The sequence below is a fragment of the Mus caroli genome, chromosome 3 (assembly GCF_900094665.2).
Source record: "Mus caroli chromosome 3, CAROLI_EIJ_v1.1, whole genome shotgun sequence".
NCBI lineage: Eukaryota > Metazoa > Chordata > Mammalia > Rodentia > Muridae > Mus > Mus caroli.
The window spans coordinates 101,380,356-101,404,597 of NC_034572.1; the positions used below are offsets into that span (position 1 = coordinate 101,380,356).

At 45.8% G+C, this 24,242-nt stretch overlaps 1 protein-coding gene across 1 annotated transcript; it reads left to right on the forward strand.

Moving 5' to 3' along the window:
- Positions 1–2,212: 2,212 nt before the first annotated feature.
- On the forward strand, positions 2,213–3,931 carry Kcna10 (potassium voltage-gated channel subfamily A member 10). The gene has a single exon (XM_021158725.1). It carries the CDS (start codon positions 2,264–2,266, stop codon positions 3,797–3,799), a length of 1,536 nt encoding a protein of 511 aa, XP_021014384.1. The 5' UTR covers positions 2,213–2,263; the 3' UTR covers positions 3,800–3,931.
- Positions 3,932–24,242: the final 20,311 nt, after the last annotated feature.

A 24,242-nucleotide genomic window follows, 5' to 3' on the forward strand; every position in this document is an offset into this window, starting at 1 on the left:
TCTCTGTCTCTCTCTCTCTCTCTCTCTCTCTCTCTCTCTCTCTCTCTCTCTCTCTTTCTCTTTCGGGATTCAAGTTTGTACACAGGAGTTCAGGTGCACCTGTCCTATTCCCAGAGGGTAGAGAAGGACATCTAGTGTCCTGCTTTCTCTGTCTCTTCCTTATTCCCTTGAGACAGGATCTCCATTGAACTTGACGCTCATTGCTTTTTCAGCTGGACTGGCTAGCCAGAAAGTCTTAGAAAGCACACAAGCTTCTTACCTCAACACACACACACACACACACACATACACACACACACACACACACACACACACACACACACACACGGCAGGGGTTGAGAGGGGGAGGAAGAGAGAACTGAAATTAGATGAGATTGTGACACACCGGTTTTCACATGGGCACCAGGGATCCAAATGTATCTCTTCATACTCGCACAGCAAGCTCTCTTACCCACTAAGGCTCCTCCCAGCCCCTCAGCATACTAGCCTTTCAGATGGGAATTACTATTCTTACCCATTTCATATACCAGAAAACTAAGAGTTATAAAATCCAGTAGTTTATTCAAAAATATTCAGCCCCTAAGTAGCGAAACAAAGCTCCAAGCCAAGTCACTTTCAGCCACACAGCGAACACTTTAGGGTCACCTGTGTAGACCTAGGATTTGAGCTGCTGTCAACTGGCTCTGTTCTCAAAAATCTTACACACAGTTCTGACCTATGTTCCAACCACTTGTTCCTTGCCAAGCCTCATGCAAGGTGCCCACGTGGGTATATCTTCTGCAGTCTATATAGAAGGAGTCACTCACTGAAATCAGGAAGGCAGCAAAGGCCACACATGCCCAAGAGGCAGAGAAAAGTGTTCACCATTCTGACCTAACCACCTCATTTACGTACATGGATTGCGAAGCGGAACAGGGCAAGCCTCCAAAGAGCTGAGAGCCCGAGATTCTATAAGCCTGGCTCCCCACCCCTCAGTCCCCTGTGGTGTAGTAGAGATGGTTCTGGGCCAAGAGACTACAACAGAGCTCACAGAACTCGGCAGCACTAGCTATAGAGTTGTTGGAAGTCACTTGCCCATATGATACAATATAACTGTCTTCTAACTATTGCCAACCAGTGAGATAAGGGAATGCGAAATCACTTTGAAGAGACTACAATGCTATACTCAGCAGGGCTCCCTGGCCCCTGTGATGTAACTATTCCAAGGCCATGGTCACTACAGATACCACCTCAAGTTAGGTCACTTACCTCTGCCTCTAACACTCACTCTAGCCTGCCTGGCTAGTGTTCTTCAATAGAAACAGAAGCTGGTAGGAACCTGGAGAGTGTTCATCTATGTTCATTCATATCCAAGCTTTGGTCCTAAGCCTACCCCAAATGCTCCCTACACACAGAGATGGGATAGAGAGGGAGGGAGGGAGGGAGGGAGGGAGGCTGGAGAGAGGGAGTTTCACTGAAAATTATTCACCTTGATTTAGAGCTCAAAACTTCCACTGGCTAGTGTCTTCTAAATTTTCTGTGATGTAGAAACACTGGCAAACACAGCAATAGATACAATCTTCTCTCTCTGCCAAGCATTTCACACATGTATCACACTAACTCTACCCTCAAAGATCTCCTTCCAGATAAGGGGCTCCAGTCTTGAAGAAGACACTGTAGATCAGCCACCCTGCCTCTGTCTTTTTAGTCTTCCTGAACGCCATCCCAGACCTCACAACTTGACAGAACAGAGCAGAGCTTTAGCTAGGTGTCAAAGATGTAAACGAGAGGGTTTTAAGAAAATGACTTGACTGTTGGATGCAGAAGAGAGGAGTTAAGAGTGGCAATGGGTGTGGGAACATGCTGGATAAACTGACGGACATCACATGATTACAATTATACTTTCATTATCAAGGAGCATTAACTTTCTCTTTTTTGGAGACCACCTTGATGCCACTGTGTTTCTAGGTCTTCCTACTCTGGAGACAGTTTGCCCCTCATCATTAGGATCATTCCTCATACTTTATTTTAAACTAGTAGATGGTGTGTACAAACTCAGAGGAGCAAAACAGTGCCAAGGAATGATTGCTGCTGGAAACACCACAGCATTCCTCCCCCAAGCTAATGCTAAATCATTGCTTAATCCACTGCTATACCTTGCCTCAACAGTCAAGAGCCAGCTGAATCCTACCTTGACTCCCATATAATGAATTCCTTCTTCTTCACAGCTTCCAGTGAGTAGCAAAGACTGAGGGTCTTCATGCTGTTCTCCTGACTCCCTAGAATGGATGTGTGTAGCTGGAAAGAAATGGAGGTTGCTCTGGTCAATTTTGATAACTCAGATGAAATCCATGAAGAGCCAGGCTATGCCACAGACTTTGACCCAACCAGCTCAAAAGGCCGGCCTGGTAGCAGTCCCTTTTCCAATTGGAGAGTCCTTATCAGTGACAATACCAACCATGAAACTGCCTTCTCCAAGATCCCAGGAGAGTATGTGGATCCCCCGGGACCTGAGCCAGTGGCCTTGAATGAGGGAAACCAAAGGGTGATCATCAACATTGCTGGTCTGAGATTCGAGACTCAGCTCAGAACACTTAATCAATTCCCAGAGACACTGCTGGGAGACCGGGAGAAAAGGATGCAATTTTTTGACTCCATGAGAAATGAGTATTTCTTTGATAGAAACAGACCTAGTTTTGATGGAATCTTATATTATTACCAGTCTGGTGGGAAAATTCGGCGTCCAGCCAATGTGCCTATCGATGTTTTCGCTGATGAGATCTCCTTCTATGAACTGGGTAGCGAGGCCATGGACCAGTTCCGGGAGGATGAAGGCTTCATTAAGGACCCTGAGACATTGCTGCCCACCAATGACTTTCACCGGCAATTCTGGCTTCTCTTTGAGTACCCCGAGAGCTCCAGTGCAGCTCGAGGCGTGGCTGTGGTCTCGGTTTTGGTTGTAGTCATCTCCATCACCATCTTCTGCCTGGAGACACTCCCAGAGTTCCGAGAGGACAAGGAGCTGAAGGTGGTCAGAGACCCCAGCATCAATACAAACAAAACAGGCCTCTCCCAGACCATGTTCACTGATCCTTTCTTCATGGTGGAGTCCACCTGCATCGTGTGGTTCACCTTTGAGCTGGTGCTCCGGTTTGTGGTCTGCCCCAGCAAGACTGACTTCTTCAAGAACATCATGAATATTATTGACATCATTTCCATCATCCCCTACTTTGCAACCCTCATAACAGAGCTAGTACAGGAGACTGAACCAAGTGCCCAGCAGAACATGTCCCTGGCCATCCTGAGGATCATTCGTCTGGTGAGGGTCTTCCGCATCTTCAAGCTTTCTCGACACTCTAAAGGGCTGCAGATCCTAGGACAGACGCTGAAGGCTTCCATGCGGGAGCTGGGGCTGCTCATCTTCTTCCTCTTCATTGGGGTCATCCTTTTCTCCAGTGCAGTCTACTTTGCTGAAGTGGATGAGCCTGAATCCCATTTCTCTAGCATTCCTGATGGCTTCTGGTGGGCTGTAGTCACCATGACAACTGTGGGCTACGGTGACATGTGCCCAACCACCCCAGGAGGGAAGATTGTGGGTACTCTGTGCGCCATTGCTGGTGTCCTCACCATCGCCCTCCCTGTACCTGTCATTGTCTCCAATTTCAACTACTTCTACCACCGTGAGACTGAGAACGAGGAGAAGCCAAACATCCCAGGAGAACTTGACAAAATCCTCAACAGCATGGGCTCAAGAATGGGGAGTACTGAGTCTCTCAACAAGACCAATGGCAGCTGTTCTGCAGAGAAGTCCAGGAAGTGACCAGCCCAAGGCTTCTAGAGTCTCTGAACCCTGCCTCTCTCTCCCTCCTCTCACTGTTTTCCTAAGATGAAAATTATGTTTTATGGCCAAGAGGCCATCTCTGTGAGCTATCTTAATAAATCCATGTTTCTGTTCTATTTCCTGGGCTGTTTCTTCTCAGCACATTACAAGATTTCCCCTCCTTTCCTATAAAAGTATTAGCCCAGCCCCTGCACTAGACCTATGGATGTTACCTGTTAGTATGAAAGTTCAGAGGCCAAGCCTGCCCGGGCCTAGTGAATCAGAATCTACCTTTTAACATAAGAAAGATTAAGAAGTGTGGGGTTTGGTCTTCCTTTAAATGACATATATTAAAAGACCAGAACTGGGCTTAGGAGGTGGTTAGTAAAGTGCTTGCCATGTAAATGCAAGGACCTGAGTTTGAATGCCCAATACCTACATACAGGCTAGGCAGGGATGGCCTAGTGATCCTGTTACTAAGGAGACAAAAACAGGAGATCCTGGGAAGAAACTGGCTAGCTAGAGTAGCCCAATTGCCAAGTTTCAGTTACAATGAGAGATCTTGCCTCAAAATATGAGGTGAAGAGTGTTGAAGAAGACACCTAACATCAGGCTTTCACATCTAACTGCACACATGCACACCACATATGCAAGTAAAAAAAATACATACAAAATAAAATTTAAGTAATATAAAAACTCAGAGCTGTAGCAACGAATATAAATGAGTTGCTTATTACTGACACCTGTTTAGCGTTGCATAAGCTAAGTCAGGCTTTCACATCTAACTGTACACATGCACACCACATATGCAAGTAAAAAAAAATACATACAAAATAAAATTCAAGTAATATAAAAAGTCAGAGCCAAAAGGATGGACCATCTAGAGACTGCCATATCCAGAGATCCATCCCATAATCAGCCTCCAAACGATGACACCATTGCATACACTAGCAAGATTTTGCTGATAGGACCCTGATATAGCTGTCTCTTGTGAGACTAGGCCGGGGCCTAGCAAACACATAAGTGGATGCTCACAGTCAGCTATTGGATGGATCACAGGGCCCCCAATGGAGGAGCTAGAGAAAGTATCCAAGGAGCTAAAGAGATCTGCAACCCTGTAGGTGCAACAACATTATGAACTAACCAGTACCCTGGAGCTCTTGACTCTAGCTGCATATGTATCAAAAGATGGCCTAGTCAGCCATCACTGCAAAGAGAGGCCCATTGGACTTGCAAACTTTATATGCCCTAGTACAGGGGAACGCCAGGGCCAAACAGTGAGAATGGGGGGGGGGCAGTATGGGGGACTTTTGGGATAGCATTGGAAATGTAGTTGAGGAAAATACGTAATAAAAAATATATTTTAAAAAAATAAATAAATAAAAATTAAAAGTCAGAGCTGTAGCAACGAATATAAATGAGTTGCTTATTACTGACACCTGTTTAGCGTTGCATAAGCTAATTCCGTTCACTGAAGTCGTATCACTGCCTCCCACTATAACCTGTACAGCAGGCTTGATTGTGTCTCCGTTGCCAGCCTGTCTGGTAGAAATGAGCATATTCTAAAGAAGGAGTTGTGCCCCCTTCTTTTGGCTAGCAACTATTTCATACCCTAAGGTCACAAAGAAACAAGGGCAGTCAATCTCCTGCCTTTGAGTCTTGCTTTCTTTGCCTTAATGAAGAGGGTTTGAATCAATTGTGAAAAGAGTGAAAAGAGTTTGAAATTGGCTTTCAACCCACACTTGTCCCTAGATCTCCTCCCAATTCATAGATATGGTACATGCCCATCCCATCTTGGTCTCCAGCCCTTTCCTTAAACAGTGGGCATGAAAAATACTCTTCAATGCTTTTATCTGGCCCACATCCAGGGAGCAGGTCAGACACTGGAGATCCTAAAAATGAGTGAGAAACGTACTAGAGGACAGCTCCAGGATCATAGTCCTGTCTGCCTGCCTTGGGGTTCATCTCCCATAGGATAACCAGGAATTGGCCAGGAGCCTGAAGAGCAGCTGGGGCAGAGAAAGCAGGCATGTGTCCAGCGGCCAGGCTTACCCCAGGTGACAGCTGTGTTGAGATGACCTGAATTGAAACATGGCCTTCCTGAGAGAAGAGCTTGACTAACCCACCAAGCTCCCAGGATAAGAGAATCAGAATCTGAAAGGTCAGGAAAGGAAGCCTCTACTCTGTGCCTCTCAACCCTCCTCCTCAAGTAAACAGAGCATGTGCCTCCCTCTGTCCCAATACCCAAATTCTAACCTCATAACAAAGGTAACTCAGTGCAACGGCAATGCCCCTGGGCCCTAAGTCACTGCCCAGCCCATGGTGAGCAGGTGAGCTGGAAACCCAAGAGAACTGGTAGCATAGTTCCAGCTTGGAGGTTGGCAGTTTCAAAAACCCAAGTAGAGTCCTCAAATGCTTCTTTGTGCATTGAATTACAGTGAGCACTGGAACCCACAACTGGACCAAGTGCAGAAAATATGTTTGGTGGAGTGCTTAACCATGAATGAGATACATGCATCACCCATCCTTCCCAGAGGCTCAGGGGACATCTCCAAGGAGGGGTGGTAATACAGCAAGACGAGGAAGACTAAGGCAAAACAGTTTCCTCAACATGACAGGACCGCTGCACTTGTGAGCCCACAGCAGCTGTGCTTGGCTACCCAGGCTGTCCTTCAACCTTTCAGTATAGAGTGACAAGAACTCTATGAGCCCCTACTCTACCTGAAGAGCTATGGACAGATGGTGGTTGCTAGAAAGGGAGTCAGTTTTCTTTAGGGGTGTGGTCCCTGGTAAATTGACTGTGCTCCAGTGCCTGGCCCCACACCCATTCATATATGGGCATCCCAAACAACTCAGTGGGAGATAGATGACAGGTAGGTAGATAGATAGATAGATAGATAGATAGATAGATAGATAGATAGATAATAGATAGATGGATAGATAATAGATAGATAGATGATAGATAGATAGATAGATAGATAGATAGATAGATAATAAATAGATAGATGGAAGATAGATAGATGATAGATAGATAGATAGATAGATAGATAGATAGATAGATAATAGATGATAGATAGATAGATAGATAGATAGATAGATAGATAGATAGATAGATAATAGATGATAGATAGATGATAGATAGATGGATAGATAGATGGATGGATGGATAGATCGATAGATAATAAATAGATGGAAGATAGATAATAGATAATAGATGATAGATAGATAGATAATAGATAGATAGATAGATAGATAGATAGATAGATAGATAGATAATAGATGGTAGATAGATAGATAGATAGATAGATAGATAGATAGACAGATAGATAGATAATAGATAGATGATAGCTAGATAGATGGATAGATAGATAATAGATAAATAGATGATAGATAGATAGATAGATAGATAGATAGATAGATAGATAGATAGATAGAAGATAGATAGATAGATAGATAGATAGATATTGATAGAGAGAGAGAGATGATAGATAGATAGATAGATAGATAATAGATAGATAGATAGATAGATAGATAGATAGATAATAGATAGATGGATAGATAGATAGATAGATAGATAGATGATAGATAGATAGATAGATAATAGATAGATGATAAATAGATAGATGATAAATAGATAGATAGATAATAGATAGATAGATAGATAGATAGATAGATAGATAGATAGATAGATAGACAGACAGACAGACAGACAGACAGATAGATAGATAGATAGATAGATAGATAGATAGATAGATAGATAGACAGACAGATAGTTGGTAGATAGTTGATGTGGGAGGGCCCACATAAATAAATGAGTTGTTACTTTTTGATTGCTTTCCTTTGGAACTAATTAACAGTTACTGAAGGAACTTGCCTTTATAGTCCCAGTCAGATCACAGCCCTCAGCAGAAGTAAACTGAGTCTAGAGACAGCATAAAAGTTGATCAATGAGCTGGGGAAATCTGTGAGTCAATAGAGTGTCTTAAAAGCACAAAGAAATTAGTTCAATACCCAGAGCCCATGTTTTTAAAAAGTCCAGGGTGGTGGCACGCACTGGTAACATCAGTGCTGGGAAGGCAGAGGCAAGCAGATCCCTTGGGTTCACTGTCAGCCAGCCTAGCCTACGTGGCATGTTCCAGGACAGTGACAGACCCTAACTCAAAAAAGAAAGAAAAAAAGTAGGCAATATGAGGAGTGACATCAGACATTATCTTCTGGCCTCCACAGGCAAAATGAACACATATGCACAAAAGCACACACATACACATAAGATAATCAAACTACCTGATGTTGGATGCAGAGTGTAGCCAGAGTTTGGATACTATCACAATTAATAACCAACTGTTGTGTTTTAGCTGCTTTGCATGAGTGGTTTTTATCTCAAATTAATTACTACAAAGTAGATATTATTTCCATATAACTGGTGAGAAATCGAATCTTCATGAAGTTTAGTAATATTTTTCCTGTGACAGAGCCACCTCAGTGAAGGAAACACCAAATTGGCAGATGTGACAATAGCCAATTATTCTCTCTCACACCTTCTGGGTCAGAAACCTAATTACCTGTGTTGTAAACTTCAATGCTTCCTCCTCCCAGCCAAACTAAAGGTGTAGCATAGTCCTGCATAGCTCGTTCCCTGAGGTCCTGGGACATTGGACAGGCTGGTTAGAGTCACCTCTGCTGTCCCAGCCCCTCCTGGTCCACCTTTGTATCTTTTGGTCTGGGAAGGGGGATTTTACAAGACTGCATCACAACCACCTGGGCACAGACCCAATGTGGCCTCCAGAGACAGTCACCCACAGAGACAGCTGCTGTGTGCTCCTCACAGGTTCTCAGAAGCTGGCCCTGCTGGACCTCTCTGCCTTCCTCAAGTCTCAAATAGGAGTGCACAAGCTGGTGCAGGAGTAAGTTAGGCAGGATGCTTTCAGTCACAGGTGACAGAAACTCAGCCCAGACTGAATCAGTTTTGTTCAGATTGTACGACTCCCAGAACTGAAAACTGCCAAGAGGAAGGCCAAGAATGGGGTGGTGGCATCTGGGGACTTAAACTCCACTTCAGAGCTCTTGATTTCTCCTCCTATGTTCTGTTGGATTGCTTCCTTGTGCCCGGAGTGGACAATCTCTGTAGAGCAGGGAGACAGGGAGACTAGCAGCCCTTAGTTCACAGCTTTATCCTTACTTAAAGCAGAGAGAGAGAAAGAGAGAGAGAGAGAGAGAGAGAGAGAGAGAGAGAGAGAGAGAGAGAGAAAGAGAGTATGTGTGTTGTATACATAATGTCCTTTATTAGCTGATTCCTCGTTTAAAATGTTAATGTTTAGAAGGTGGAGTTTTTTAAATCCAGTTATGTTCAAAGTGACTGTTTATAGTATATGGTAGATATTTAATACTTGTTGAGTTAATTAATTATCCCTTTAAGCTCTTTTCTAATTACCCTAAAAAAAAAAAAAAAACAAACAAACTGAACTCAATGGTGGATCCTGAGAGCTCACAGGCCAGACAGCCTAACCAAAACAGGGAGGTTTTTCCTCAGTGAGAGACCCTGACTTGCCTGCTCAGGTATGCTTCTCCCCTTGCGGTGTCCAGGCATCATTGTACACCAAGCTAGACTGGAAGTAAAGAGGCTTCGCCCCCTGGATGTGTTACACAGTACCCTGGCCTGCAGTGGGTGAGGGGAGAAACAGCCTCCCAGGTTTTAGTGAAACATCTCTGTTTATTGGGGGTAAATAAGGGTTATATAAACCCTTGGGCGTGGGGAGGGGTTTGGGGGAAGTATACATCATTGGCTGGGCTGAGGTGCTGGGAACACTTCATTGCTTGAGGAGAGATTCCAGGTGCTTGCTGGACACGTCCTTATCTAGGAAAGAGGAAGTTAAACTTGCACTTTGGGACTACCTCAAGGGTGGTAGAGGTAGGTGTGTATAGGCTACATGTAACAGGACGTATAGGCCCAGAGCAGGAAGGAAACAGTCCTATTCCTGCCAGTCTAGGGATAACCTTTTCAGGGTTTAGACACATCTCAACCTCACTCATGCTCCAAACTGGCTTCTCTTGTCTCATGACTTTCTGGGCCTACACTGCCTCAAAATAACAAGGTGGAGAGCAACAGAGAAGACACTCAGCATCCTGCTCTGGCCTCTGCATGTGTGTGGCTGCGAGCGCTGCACACTCACATGTCTGTGCCACATGTACCTACAAATACATCAAACAAGGGCACCAAATTCTTGAGAATTATCAAATGCAGGAGATTATCAATGCAGGTGGTGTATTTATAAGGCTCGTTTTTACTATTTTTATTGTTATGTATGTCCAAAATTTTTGTAATAGAAAATATTCAAATCTCTAGTTTCCACTGGGAAATTAGATGATGGTTATGTGCTGGCTGGTTTTTGTCATCTTGACGCAAGCTTAGGTATAGCAGGAAAGAAGAGCTCTTAGTCCAGAAAATACCTCCATCAAATTGGCCTGTAGGCAAATCTGCAGGGCATGTTCCTGACTGATGATTAATATGAGAGGACCCAGCCCACTCTGGAGGACGGTCCTGAACAGTTTAAGAAAGCAGGCTGAGTAAGCTACAGGGAGCAAGTCAGTAGGCAGTGTTCCTCCATGACTTCTGCCTCAGCTCCTGCCTCCAGGTCCCTGCCTTGAGTTCCTGCCTTGGCTTCTCTTGATGGTGGATTATAATCTGTAACAAGCCAAATAAACCCTTCCTCCCTAAATGCTTTTGGTCTTGGCGGCTATCACAGTAACAGAAACCTAACTAAAACAGGCCAGCCAGAGAAGCACAAAGAGAGGAGGCTGCCCTCTCCCCGCTCCCCCTGGGGTCCCTGACCTGACTGCAGAGAGTTGGTGTCTGGGTTGGAGACACTATAACAGTAAGTAAGTAAACCTCTCCCCAGAGTTGCCCGCTGCCTGCTGATGCTGAAGTAGTTTTGTTCAACTGAGGCAGGAAATGTGTCCACAAAGAAACTCAAGTTGTGTTATGTGCCCTTTGTGTATACAGTGACTTACTGGCATGGAGTCTACAGCTCTGTAAATAGTGGAAGGGAACTTTCTATCAGAGAAGGAGCCCACAGGACTTAGTCAGGACTCAGAAGAGCAAGAAAAGGGAAGCCCAAAAGGCAGCTGAAGGCCTCTCTGAGGACCCAGCCACATCCTTCGAGGGCTTTTCTTCAAGGACTTCCCTTCAAGAGGCTCAGGACTAACAATCTGGTGGTCTCTCTCCTTCAACCCTGGCTATCTGCATTGCTCACCGGCTGGAGCAGCCTCTGCCCATCTCAGTGGGCTCAGAAGAACAAAGCAGCCCTCCCCCTGGAACAGGGAGTCCACCCAGGCCAGATGCCAGGCTCTCACCCTCTCCCTCCCTATGAAGGAAACTCACAAGGTGCCCTTCCCTGCTCAGCAGTTGATTGGAGCCTACTGAAAGATGAAACATGCCCCATCCACCAGGCTGAGTGGAGTGCTCAAAGGCTCTTTGAAGGGAAAGAAAGAAAGACAGCCCAGTCTCCCTGGGGACTGCTGTCAGGAGAACGTTTGCCCTCAAACAGGGAGATGAAAAGGAGCTGGGGAGGGGGTGGCAAAGAGGGAGAGGAAGATCAGACAAACTTTTGTTATGGAATCTCAGGGGAAGCGGAGGTAAAGGCTTCCTTGGAAATGTCACGAGATAATGAATGCTATTTTACTCCCATTGCTGAAGTGTCAGTCAGAGGCTTGGGGAGAGAAGGCACTCTCTCCTTAGGAAGGAATTCTGGGTGATCTTGTACGCCTCAGAACCAGAGGGGTGATGGCTGAGCCCTCCTCTGCAGTCCGCAGGGCTCCCGCATGCACACAATATAAATATGACAATACAGAAGTAACAAAAACACCACACTGGTAAGATTATCGTGAGATTTAAACAGGATGCTCTGTGAGACTCAGCAAGCTATACAGGGTCCCATGCAAACCAGGAGTGTGCAAACAGTGACTTGACACTTAAATGACAGATAAATAGTCTGTGGATGGTGGGTAGAGCCTAGGATAAAAGCCCACCTGTCACTTATGAACTCTGCAGGGGTCACAGCTGCATTCTTTGAGTGTAATAACCCCAGGACTGTGTTGGGTACATAATAGGTGATCAAAAAAGGAAGGACTGAGGCATAAAAGGACCAAGTCAGAGCCCACCAAGAATCCCCAGGCCTCCCAAATTGGCACCGAATTCACATTAATTATGGTCCACCTGAAAAAATGTTTCTTGGGTGGTAGTGGTGGTAGTGATGATATGTGTTCATGTGTGTGTCTGTGCAAATGACGTGTATGTGAGTGTGTATGTGAGTGTGCGTGTGTGTGTGTAGGTCATAAAACAACCTCAAATGTCATTTCTCAGGTGCTAACTTTTTTTATTTTTAGACAGCCTCTCTATGACCTGAAACTCCTTGTTAAGTAAGCTAACCTGGCCAGCCAATGAGGCCCCAGGACCTACCTGCTTCTCCCTGTCCAGTCTGAACTAGCATGCCTGACTTTTCATTTTTGTTCTTATTTTTTATTCTCAATTTGATTTCTGGGGATCAATCTCCATGCTTATGAAAACCCATTACTAACTGAGGTAACTTTGCAGCCATGTTGTTGTTGTTGTTGTTATTTTCCCTAAGACCCAGTCTTATATAGATAGCCCAGACTATATAACCAAGGAGGACCTTGAACTTCTGATCTCCCTGCCTCCGTCTCCATAATGCTGAGATCACAGGCATCCACCATAACTGCCAGTGTTATGCAGGGCTGGAGATCAAACCCAGAAAACCTCCTACATTTTAGGCAAACATTCAACACACTAAACTACATCTCTAGGCAAACCCAGAAAGCTTGATTTAAGAATTTTGCATGCAGGCCCTGAATTCTCCATTTTTTTTCTCAAAATCTAAGCCAAAAATAACTGATTCACCACAGGGTGCCAACGACCAGCTTGGTTACGGTATAGACACGAAACTGCCCTTTTCCTCAAGTAACCCTCAAATTATGACCAGATGCTCAGTCTGTCTCCGGGGTTATAGAGGCAGCCAAGGAGGGGCATCTCTGCCCCTAATATGAGCTACAGAAGATCCAGGAACTCTCACCCTCCCTGTGAGTAAGAGGCCTTTCCTTATAGTTTACCTTTCCAATTTCCTGATCTCTCCCTGTGAGGTCACAGGAAGCCAGCCTCCCCCACCCCACCCACACTCCCTACCCATCAAGTGGTAACACTGACCTTTTGTGAATCATCCTTAGATGTGAGGAGTGTAACTGAACAAGTTCACGTTCTTCTTACCGAATGACACACGGCCACAACCAACTCGAAAAGACTCTGAGAGCTCAATGTTGAGCATAAATGCGGTCCGGGAAGTTCCAGATGCAGCAAGAAAGGCAGAAGGATGGTCCTGGATGTCCCGAGAACAGAAGCCAACGTCTTGACCTTGCATTGTTTCCAGAGACAGACAGAGAGAGAGAAGAGGAGAGAGACAAGGATGAGGGGCAATAGGGAAACAGACTAGGAAGAAGTTTCTTCCTAAGCCACTCAAAAGCATGCATGAAGAGAACAGAGGACCCATTTTCTTCTAGGTTTAAAGAACTAGAAAGAGCAAAGTGAGCAACATTTTTCTCAGGGTTGGGTAGAGATGTGGAGCTAAAGAAGGAGCGAAGGAAAGTAAAATGGGTTCTTAAAGAGGAAAGGGGCATTCCAACAGCTTGAAGAACGCAGCTGTAGCCTGCACTGCAGTGGCTCTAAATGGGAACTCTTCAGACTGAACTATTTTAAAGGTGGTGGTTTTTGAGTTTGGTTTTGGTTTTGTTTTTTTAAGTAAAAATTGGTGTACTGCATTTGCTAGAGAAACCGAAGCAGGAGATGCCATGCTGGTTCTCCTGAGGCACTCTATGAAGGAGCCCCATTTTAGATGCTTTATACTGTAGGCCTAACTTCAAAATCCCAGCTTTTGTGAATGACTATGGCCCAGGTACTCAAACTCTCAGCAACTGAATCCTGTAATCTGTGCTCTGATTCCTTATAAGAAAATTAAATAAGATGTTGCCAAGTTTGTATCAGTCCTGTCCTTCATTGGGCCCATTTGTCACAGGCATGGTCCCCAGCTTGGGGCTTTTGGAAGGTGGATGAAACTTCAGAAGGTGAGAGATTTGGAGCCTGTTTAGGGCACTGGGGAATGTGCCCTCAAAGGAAGCAATGGGATGCCAGTCTCTTCCTTGTTTTGTGCCCACATCTGGCCTGGGGGTGGCACCACTCACAATGGACTGAGCACTCTCCCATAAATAACTAAGAAAGTGCCTTACAGCTGTATCTTATGGAGACATTTTCTCAGTTAAGGTTCTGTTCATTCAGATAACTCTAGTTTGTGTGTCAAGTTGACATGACTTGCCAGCAACAACAGTAATAGAAACTGATGATAAAGATATCAAATATAAAGGTCTCTTTACAGAACAAGAACTAAATAAATAGTCATTTTTTTCTCCCATGTGGGTTCTCAGGAAAAGGTTAAAAATGTGAGAATGTCCCCCACCCCCGTCCCTTGGTAACTGTGTGCCTGAACTCAGGGTAGGACAGTCCTAGCAACAGGTCAGAGCACAGTCATTGGCCTCCGATCATGTGAGCTCCTTAGGACAGTTGCAGGACTGACCACCTCCCAGATTCCCTCTGACACTCAATGTCATTCTCAGAATAGCCTCCTAGCATAAGAACAATCATAGCAGTGACCAATGCCATGAATTGGGGACATCCAGAGCATCCAGGTGGGCCTCAGAACACCCCTGCACACTGTTCCGAGAGGTCTGAGTACTTGCCCTGCTTTAGTGTTGGTGGAAACAGATCCTAAAGAGTTCAGAGCATCATCCGAGTCTCCTGGCAGCCTCCCCTGAAGTCATTGCTGCCCCCCCCCCCACTGAATGGCTCCTGACAAGTACACTTTACCACTTAGAGACAGCATTTGCTCTAAGAGAAAATGGGAAAGAACAGAGAAAGAGCCCCTCTACTATCCTAAAAGATATGAGCTCCCCTGGGTCTGGGTGTGTAGTCTGCCCCTTCTAAGGAGAGTCAATATCAGTGTAAGAAGGCTGTTTTGGCAAGGCCACAGGTTGGTGGCTTAATAACAAAAGCTAGAGTTGGTTTCTAGGGCTGTAGACAGCTGTCTTTCCCCTCTATGTCTTTACTTTGCCTTCCCTCTCTATGTCTTGCTGGTCCAAATCTCTCCCTCTGTAGAAGGACATGGGTCATACTGAATCAGGCCTCACCCCACTGACCTCAAATAAGGCCACATGCTGAAGTTCTGAGGATTAGGATGCCCGATGCATCTCAAGCTAGAGGAATAAGCATAGAGGAGCCAGATGGTGGGACAGGAAGGAAGGAGTAATGTCTGAGGGATATTGGAAGTGCCTCCCAGAGGGAGGGGCCTCTGCCCTCTGCTCTCCTCTAGGACACTGACTGGTATCTAAAAGCAGTTCCAAGTGCTTTTTAAAAAAATGAAACTGCTTTCATGCAGCTGTTTGAGTCACATCTTGTTTCCTTAGTCTTTTGGTTCCTACCTCACACCAGGCAAGTTGGAGGTCCCAGCAGGGTCCAGATGTGGTGCCAGGTGTGATGGTACAGCCTGTAATCCCAGCAGACACAGCATATGCAGATGTGGCAGGAGAACGGGCTCTGAACTGCAAGACCAAGATTGTCATGTAAGAAGCTAGAGAAATGGCTCAACAGTTACATGCAGTAGCTGGTCTTGCTGAGGATCCAGGTTCAGTTCCCAGCATCCACATAGAGGCTCACGGCCATTTGTAACTTCAATTTCAGGGGATTCAGTGGTCTCTTCTGAGCCAGGCATGCATCTGGAGCATATACATACACACAAGCAAGACACTCAAATAAATAAATAAATAAATCTCAAATTTTTGTTTTAGTAAAATAAGATTAACCTATGAAAGCCAGTTTGCAGAGGAAGACTGGGAGCCCATCCTTACCTGGGCTACTTTTAGACACAGAGTACAAAAGCACAAACTCAGAGTGCCATACAAATGTCCTATAAAGGGTCACAGGCCACATGACCAGAGCTTTTGGAAATCTTTCCACTCCCATTATTGGGGTTACTTTTCCTTCCCTAATAAGTTGTCTTTATTACATTTTTTTTTTGTTCTTAGAATTTTTAAACTTATTTTCAAAAGAATAAGTATTTCATCTGCATGTATGTATAGGTACCATGTGCATGCAATGCCTTTGAGGCCAGAAAAGGACATCAGGTCCCCTGGAACTGGGGTTATGAGTGTTGTGAGTGTTGAGAACTGAACCCAGGTTTTCTACAAGAGCAACAAGTGCTTCTAATTGTGGAGCCATCTCTCCAGCCCCTCTATTTCTATTCCTATGTCTATTTCTATTTCTATTTATTTCTATTTCCATTTCTAAATATGTATCTCTGATACAGTCCTTTGCCCTGGGACACTGAGCCTGGAATCCAATGCCCTGTGAATTCATATCTGCAGCTCAGCACTCCTGATATTCCAGGCTTTCTCACTGTTGCTCTGGTCTCTGTTTAACTCTTTCCTTCCATCTCCCCTGTGGACATTGCTGGGACCTCTAGCTTGCCTGCACTGTTGTTTTTCTCTCAAACTTTAATAAAATTGTTAGACTCAAGCTTCCTTTAGAGTCTGTTTCAAAATTCCTTTACTAACGAGATTAAGAACCCAAAATAGGAAACCCTATTTCCCTGTCAAAGAAGAAGAAAGGAGGAAGAGGAGAAAGAGGAGAAAAGTAGGGGAAAGAGGGAAGAGGCATGGGCAATCTCTCTCTCTCTGTCTCTCTCTCTCTCTCTCTCTCTCTCTCTCTCTCTCTCTCTCTCTCTCTCTGTCATACACACACACACACACACACACACACACACACACATCAGTGCCTGCATCCTCCCTGAGCCTCTATGGCTGAAGAGCAAGGGGAACATGTATTTGACAAATCTCAAAAAGAACTTATCTGGAACCAGAGAGTGAGCCGGCCACCCTCTGGCAGAAATCCCCTTTTTGATCATCTGCATCTAACTACAATTTTAAATGGATCAATCCTGCTTTAGATCCCAGGGCTGCATTGAATTCTAAGTCCAAAAAAGGAGCAGGAGCTGGACACAGAGACCTGCAGGTTGCACAAGCAAGACCTCAGTCTGTGTCTGGGGACCCAAGTCCTCCACAGCAATTTACCCCTGCCCAGCCTGCAGGAGAGGCAAACAGCTGACATCGTGGGAAAATCTCTTGTGTCTTTCGTCCCCAGAGGCTTCATGGCCCTAACTGCAATCTCCCTGGACCTCAGCTTCCCCGTTTGCTAACAGTTACAATAAACACAAGCTCCTGAGACTACAGTGAGAATCAAACAGTATACTGCATGATAGTCTTTAGCAAACTGGAACAGACACTTCCAAAGCAGAATCAATGAAGATGTGACTGTCCCATGGCAGATTTAAGGAAATCAGACCGTGAGGTGGAGGGTGCCTAGGACAAAACCTACTGCAGTTTGAGTTCAGGGTCACTTGCCTACATCCTTTAAATATCATCACCTCAATAATTATAGTATAGTGCATTCTATATTAGCCTAGTGCATAGTAGATACTCAACATATCTTTATAAAATGCAAGAACAGAGGAAGGAGGAAAGAATTGGTGCAAAACTAAGAATGTGTTCCTTTAAGTCACAGCTTCATCCTACAATGTCCACCAACTTAAAACAACTTGATATCTCCCAGACATTACCTGGATCCCCTGGTGGCTGTCCTGTGCTTCTGACACCTCAACATTTGCCAGGCTTGGAGGACTTCCAAGCTCACAGACTGACAGGGCCAGTTCCTCTTTAGCTGTTACTAGAGGTCAGCGTCAGACCTCTGCCACAGAGACCTCACCACACCACTGCTCACAACACACTTCTTGCGTCCCCAGAGTGAGCAAGAAATGCAGAAGAGGATCTCAGACTCTTTGCAGCCCAACTTCAGAGTTGGTGCCTTGTTGAGCCACCTCTTCTATTTGCTGCCAGCTAGTCCTTGGACCCAGCCCACATTCAAGGGGAGAAGACTGTGCAGAGCTTGCCAGAGAACCTTACTCACAGGATAAGGCATTTTATAGGCTATTTTAATTTGCCCAAGTGGTGCTGGATCCAAGAGAGGAGTAACTAAAAGAACTGGAAGTCTCATCATGTGAAAATACTCCGTCTACCACAATGAAATAGCCACTAGGTACCACCAAGGTGCGAGATGTAAGGAAGTGCAATTGTCCTCCTGGTCCCCAGCTTCCTAGGAAATGAGAGCTTCCTACCTGTTCATATTCCTAACATTAGTAATTACACTCCAACGTGGTTTCTTTCTATACAAAACCCTTTCGTGTTCACTGCCTTGCTGTGTCCTTGTGACAACCATTGACATGCTCTTGTGTGATTTAACTTTATAATCATGGACCTAGAAAGGTCCAGTTTTACAAATCATGACCTAGAAAAGACAAGGTCACATACCCTAATGAGTTGAACTCAGTCTAATATCCTCAAATTTATCTGTACTTTATAGTTTATTTCTACAACTAAACAATACCAACTCTAAGCAGAAGAAATCCCACATGATTACTATCTACAGTAAGCCCAGATATATATATATATAAAGTTTAGGGTCAAGGCAATACCCCCATCTGGAATTTCTGGCTTTGGTGACCAGTTCCCTGCCCATATGGAAACCAGCCTCAAACTGGGCTTAGGTGACAGTTCTGGGACATGAGGGGAACTCCATAGCCTCAAGGGCTTTAAAGGGGTTCGTTCCTTTCCATGCCTGTGTATGATGGAGTCTGGTCCATGTCTTTCTCTCTAAAAACCCACTCTTCCCCTTCTCCTTGTAGAAACAGCTCTCACAGGGAATGCAGAGACAGGGTGGGTGAGATGGGATTCATGTGGAGGAGAGTCAGTGGTAATGGTTTAGTTTCAGGCCCCCTCTCTGGACTTGCATTGTTCGGGATAGAATGATGTGGAGATACCAGGTAGCATTCTAATGATTTAGCCTGGAGCAGCCACACAGAGGGTCATGCCCAGAGAAGGCTCTGAAGGAAGTGGGTTCTTCGACTCTGTCATCTCATCAAAAGAGGAGATCACAGGCAGATGGTTGGGAAGCCTCTGTCTCTACTCAAATATCCCCCCTAGGATCATTTGGATCTCAAGAAGGGAGCCTGGACATGAGTTACATGCCAAAGGGCAGCAACACTGAGCACGCCCAACCCCCCACCACCACCACCCCATTGCAATCCCTCTAACCCTGTATGTATGATCTTACATAGCAAAAGACACTTTGGAGATGTGATTAAAGCTAAGGACCTGAAGATGGGGAGGGCCTGGAGGGTTCTACGTGGGTTCTATGTCATCACAATGGTGCTTACAAGATGCAGGAAGTCAGAGCCAGGAGAGGTGACTACAAAAGTGTGGGTCCTGGTGAAGGAGTAGGAGTCCGTGCACTTGTAATGGAACAGGAAAGTTCAAGGGATCATGTATGGTGGCAGCAGTCACGAGACAAAGACTCCCAAGAAGCTGATGGTCCAGCCTCTGGTGTACAAGGATTGATCCCCAAATGGTTTTTGTACTGGCTGGTTTTGTGTGTCAACTTGACACAAGCTGGAGTTAACACAGAGAAAGGAGCGTCCCTTGAGGAAATGTCTCCATGAGATCCAACTATAAGGCATTTTCTCAGTTAGTGATCGAGGGTGGGAGAGCCTAGCCCATGGTGTGGGTGGTGCCATCCCCAAGCTGGTAGTCCTGGCTTCTATAAGAAAGCAAGCTGAGCAAGCCAGGGGAAGCAAGCCAGTACGTAACATCCCTCCATGGCCTCTGCATCAGCTCGTGCTTTCTGACCTGCTTGAGTTCCAGTCTTGACTACCTTTGGTGGTAAACAGCAATGTGGAAGTGTAAGCTGAATAAACCCTTTCCTCCCCAATCTGCTTATTAATAGTGATGTTTTGTGCAGGAATAGAAACTCTGGCTAAGACTGTTTTCAACCTGGAGGGTTAGGTCTTATTTCATCCAGAAAAGCAGTCATGGCTTGTCTACACACACACACACACACACACACACACACACACACACACACACCTGTCACTGTGTCCTAAGGCCTAGAGACCTGGAAAGGGAGAGCTCAGCTCCACACTGGGGCTGACCATCAGCCAGATTATCCCTCTCCTCACCCTCAGAGTGGGGTTGAACAGCAGTCTACTAACTACCTGGTGGGAGTCACCTCCAGCATGCCCTGGCTCAATCTGCTCAGGCCACCATAACACAATACCACAGACTGGGAGGCTTGGACCACACTTTTGGAGGTTAGAAATCCAAGATCAAAGTGCTGCCGGGGTTGGTTTCTGTTGGAACCTCTCTTCCTGGCTTTCAGCTGTGTCCTTTCACTGTGCCCTCTTTCCTCTGTGCACACATATATCTGATGTCTCTTCTGTGCTTCTCAGATGAGGAAGGCCTACCTTCGTGACCCCAATTTAACCTTAAAGGCCTCATCTCCAAATCCAGTTACATTGGGGGTTAGAGCATAATGTATAGACCTAAGGAATAGAAGTCAGCGGATAACCTTCCCTCTTCCTGCCTGTCTCCACCACATCACAGCACTTAGGTCCTCCAGCTATCCCTGTTAAGGTAACAGAGGTCACATCATATCATCTGGGGGCCTTTGCAAGCTGCAGAGAAGCTAGAGACATCCAGATGCTCGCTCCATCTGGACCAGCAGACAGGAAAACCAGACAGGCCTTACCCTGGCCAGGGGGTGAACTAGATTCCGGGAGAAGGGAGCACACACTTGGAGTTCTCAGAGCCCAGGCCACAGCTGCTCCTCTTGCCATTCAAAGCCCTGTTCCACAGCCAGGCTCTGAAGCACACACTGGATGGAAAACACAGCGTCTGGACTGGCAACTAGGACACCGGGGCCTGATGGAGATTTCTGTGCTGCTTGTTGGCATAAATAACAGTCTGGCAGATGGAGTCTGACTTCAGAATCACCAGCTTTTCTAGGACACTGCAACCAACTAAGAGGACAATGGAACAGAATATTAAAAATGTAAAGACCAAAATATTGTCCTCCCAATAAATATCACCAGGAGAAAACGTCCCATAGCTCCTACTTCCTGCTATAGGTGAGATCTGGAGTGCCCCCCCCCAAGGGACATGTGTTTAATGTTCGCTCCTCTGCATGTGGGGCTAATGGGAGCTGATGAGACCTTTAGAAGGTTCCTAGTAAGAAGGAGTTACGTCATGGGGTGTATCCATGATGGGGATATGGGGACTCTAATACCTTCCTGTCACTCTGTCTTTGCTTCCAGGCTTCTGTGACATGACGGCTTTGCTCTGCTGTAAACTACCTGCCATCATATGTTTTCTCCCCACAGAACAACACATTCTCCATCCAGAGACAGAAGCCTGGGACACCCCCCAAATAAGCCTTTCCTTCTTGTTGGAGTGGTTTGCCCCAGCAACAGAAAGCTGACTGGACTATTCTGTAAATCTCTGTGTGGATGAAGAATGATGTTTTGGATGCCATTGTAGCTTTAGCACCTGGTACTAGACACACCCAGGAAGGAACAGATGAGACAGAAAGATACTTCAACAACTGACCTCAAGCTAAGCCAGCTATGTGAGAAATATGACAGGTTTCTCTAGCTCATTTTTCCACTCTCCTACATCAGGTATCTCTGGCTACCTGAAAACCCCTGCCCCTGAGCCCAGGCAAGCAGGGATCCATGGGGTGAGTGCTGTTAGAAGCTCTGGTGGGTAAGTCCTAGTCAGTGGCTGCTGGTTCAGGCTGGCAGACTTGAGGAGGAGGAGGAAGGACATCTCTTCTAGGATATCACTCCAAGCAAACATCTCTTCTAGGATGCAGGACTTGACAGAAAAAATGTCCAGGAGGCATATGTGCAAACACCCACTAGACTCCACAGGGATTGACTTGCAGGCTACAGAAGCTCTTCTTGTCCCTCTTGAATCCAAATAAATCCTCCAAGGCTGGTTCAGATCTACAGCCAGGCTGGCATCCAGTGATGGGCATGTCCATGTGGAGTCTTATGTCCAGTTCCTCTGACTCTGACTAAAGACAATTTCTTTAGAGTCCAGATTTCTAATCTCATCCATCTCTGTTGGCTGTGCGGAGGACTTCTGGGCATCCTGTGGACTCAGGAAAACACTTTTCTCTATTATTTACTTATTGTCCTCACACATGGAGAACATGCGCTAAGATTTGTGTCCCTGAGATCTGGAATGGTGACTGTGGCTGTGGTTGGGGGTCACAGGGAAAGACATTACTTTCATATTGTCCTAGCACCAGTTCAAAGCTGCAGGAGGTATGACTGACCCTACAGAACACTGCCAGAGAAACATACAGGCTTATCTGCAGACTCCTTGTTCCCTCTCATGCGCCTTAAGAAGAAAGCTCTAATGGCACAGTTACTCTAGTCCAGATGCTAAACAGAGTCCTAGGAAAGAAGAAGGTTCTCAAGTGTCATGGCCTGAACATGGAGCCCAGGGGTAAAGCTTCAACCATGGCTATTGGAGACTGCATCTCCCGTACCAGAGGAGACTTCCAAGGCCACTACAGTCCTCAAAAGAGAAGTGAAACTCTACCAATGAGAAGAGGGAAATGAGTTTTCCCATTGTGGTGGTTAGAATGTTTGGATCCCATAGACTCATGTGTTTGAATGCCTAGCCCATGAGGTGTGGCACTATGAGGAGGTGTGGCCTTGTTGGAGTAGGCATGGACTTGTTGGCAGAATTGTGTCACTGTGGGGACAGGCTTTGAGGTCTTCGGTGCTCAATCTCTGACCAGTGTGGGGCCAGTCTCCTCCAGGCTGCCTTGAGATCAAGATGTAGAACTCCCAGCTTCTTCTCCAGCACCATATCTGCCTAGACGCTGCCATGCTTCCCACCCTAATAGACTAAACCTCTGAAATGTAAGTCAGCCCCAATTAAATGTTTTGTTTTATAAGAGTTGCCAGGGTCATGGTATCTCTTCACAACCATGAAAATCCTAAGACAGCCATCTCATTCAAGCCCAGCCTTGGCACCAGCCCCAAATCCCCATAGGATCTCGTGGGTCAGATGCTAGCACTGTAAATGCTGAGAAGGGGTGGGGCAGGATTCCCTGCTGACCTGGAAGACCAGTGCTGCCCTGAATCCCTTAAGACACACACAGTAGACACATTCTCCCCGGACAGCTCAGCTCAGCACACAAACCCAGTATCACAACATTCCAGAAAGATTGGAGAGACAGGGCTCTGGAGACCAAAAACAGAAAGAAAAGCTAATCAGAGATATCTGCAGTTATGGGGTGGAAGACTGGGACTCCTTCTTTATCTGCGTCCTGAAGAAGCTGCCACTATGCTCTGCATGAGGGAGACAGTCAACTCTTTTGTCTACTTGACCACTGCCCCCCAAAGTCACCTGAAGTGGCCAAGAACCTCCCGGGGTATAAACAAGATGCTCTAAGTTGGTCTGGTCACTAGAGGGCGCTCCAGGACTAGAGCTGCCTCCTGGGCTGGAAAATTGAGGATCCTGTGTTTGTTTCTGTGTTTGTTTCACTCAACATTAAGCACATTAATACAGAACAATTCTATGCCAACGCTAAACGCTATAAGAAGTTGGAAATGACTCATCTTTCATTAGAAAGCCAGACAATATGAGAGAAAAATAAATAGTGTATTCATGTTTACCCATGAATGAAAAATAAAATAAAAAAGGCATGACTGCTCCTAGGTATGGTGAAGGGAAAACCTCACTGTAGATAAAAGGCAAAAGTAGCCAGAAGCAGGGACATCTAGGAGAATCCTGAGTGGACATGATCCTGAGCTATGTGAGAAGGGAGAACCAGACCAAAAGGCCAGGGGATGAAAGGGAAGGGCCAGGTAGCCAAACTGGTTAGATCATATAGGGAAGGGCAGCTAGGGAAGCCCTGGGCTGAAAGAGTTTAGGGTAGGGGACAGGGGATACTAGTCATACCCTGTAGCAAGTAGGGACTGAGGGATGCTGGGAGAACCCAGTGTCTGCTTTGATATGTTAATGAGCACTTCAGTTAGCATTTGACTCTGGTTTGAGACCAAACAACCCACTGGTTCTCTCTCTCCCTCCTAGTGCACTGCTAACATTCTTTCATATCTTTGTCCAACTTGTATCTTTTTCATATCTTTGCATTCTCATTGACCCTGCCTTTCTGGCCTCACTTTCAAGCTCAATATTCTTAGTCTTGTTCAAACTCTCCACTCAAACCCACTGATAACTGTTGGCCTTTAGTCTAGGCTCCGCCCCACAGTTGCCTGGCAACTATAGTGAGCCTGACTCACTATAAAAGGGGCTGCTAGCCTCCTCCTCTCTCACTCCTCCCGCTCTCTTACTCTTTCTCTGTTCCCTTGCTCCTGTTCCCTCTCTCTCCCCATCCCCACCCCCTATGTGCTCATGGCCAGCCTCT

Bases quoted from the DNA above. Each gene is read 5' to 3' on its own strand.
- Kcna10 (XM_021158725.1), top strand. From the start codon at position 2,264: ATGGATGTGTGTAGCTGGAAAGAAATGGAGGTTGCTCTGGTCAATTTT.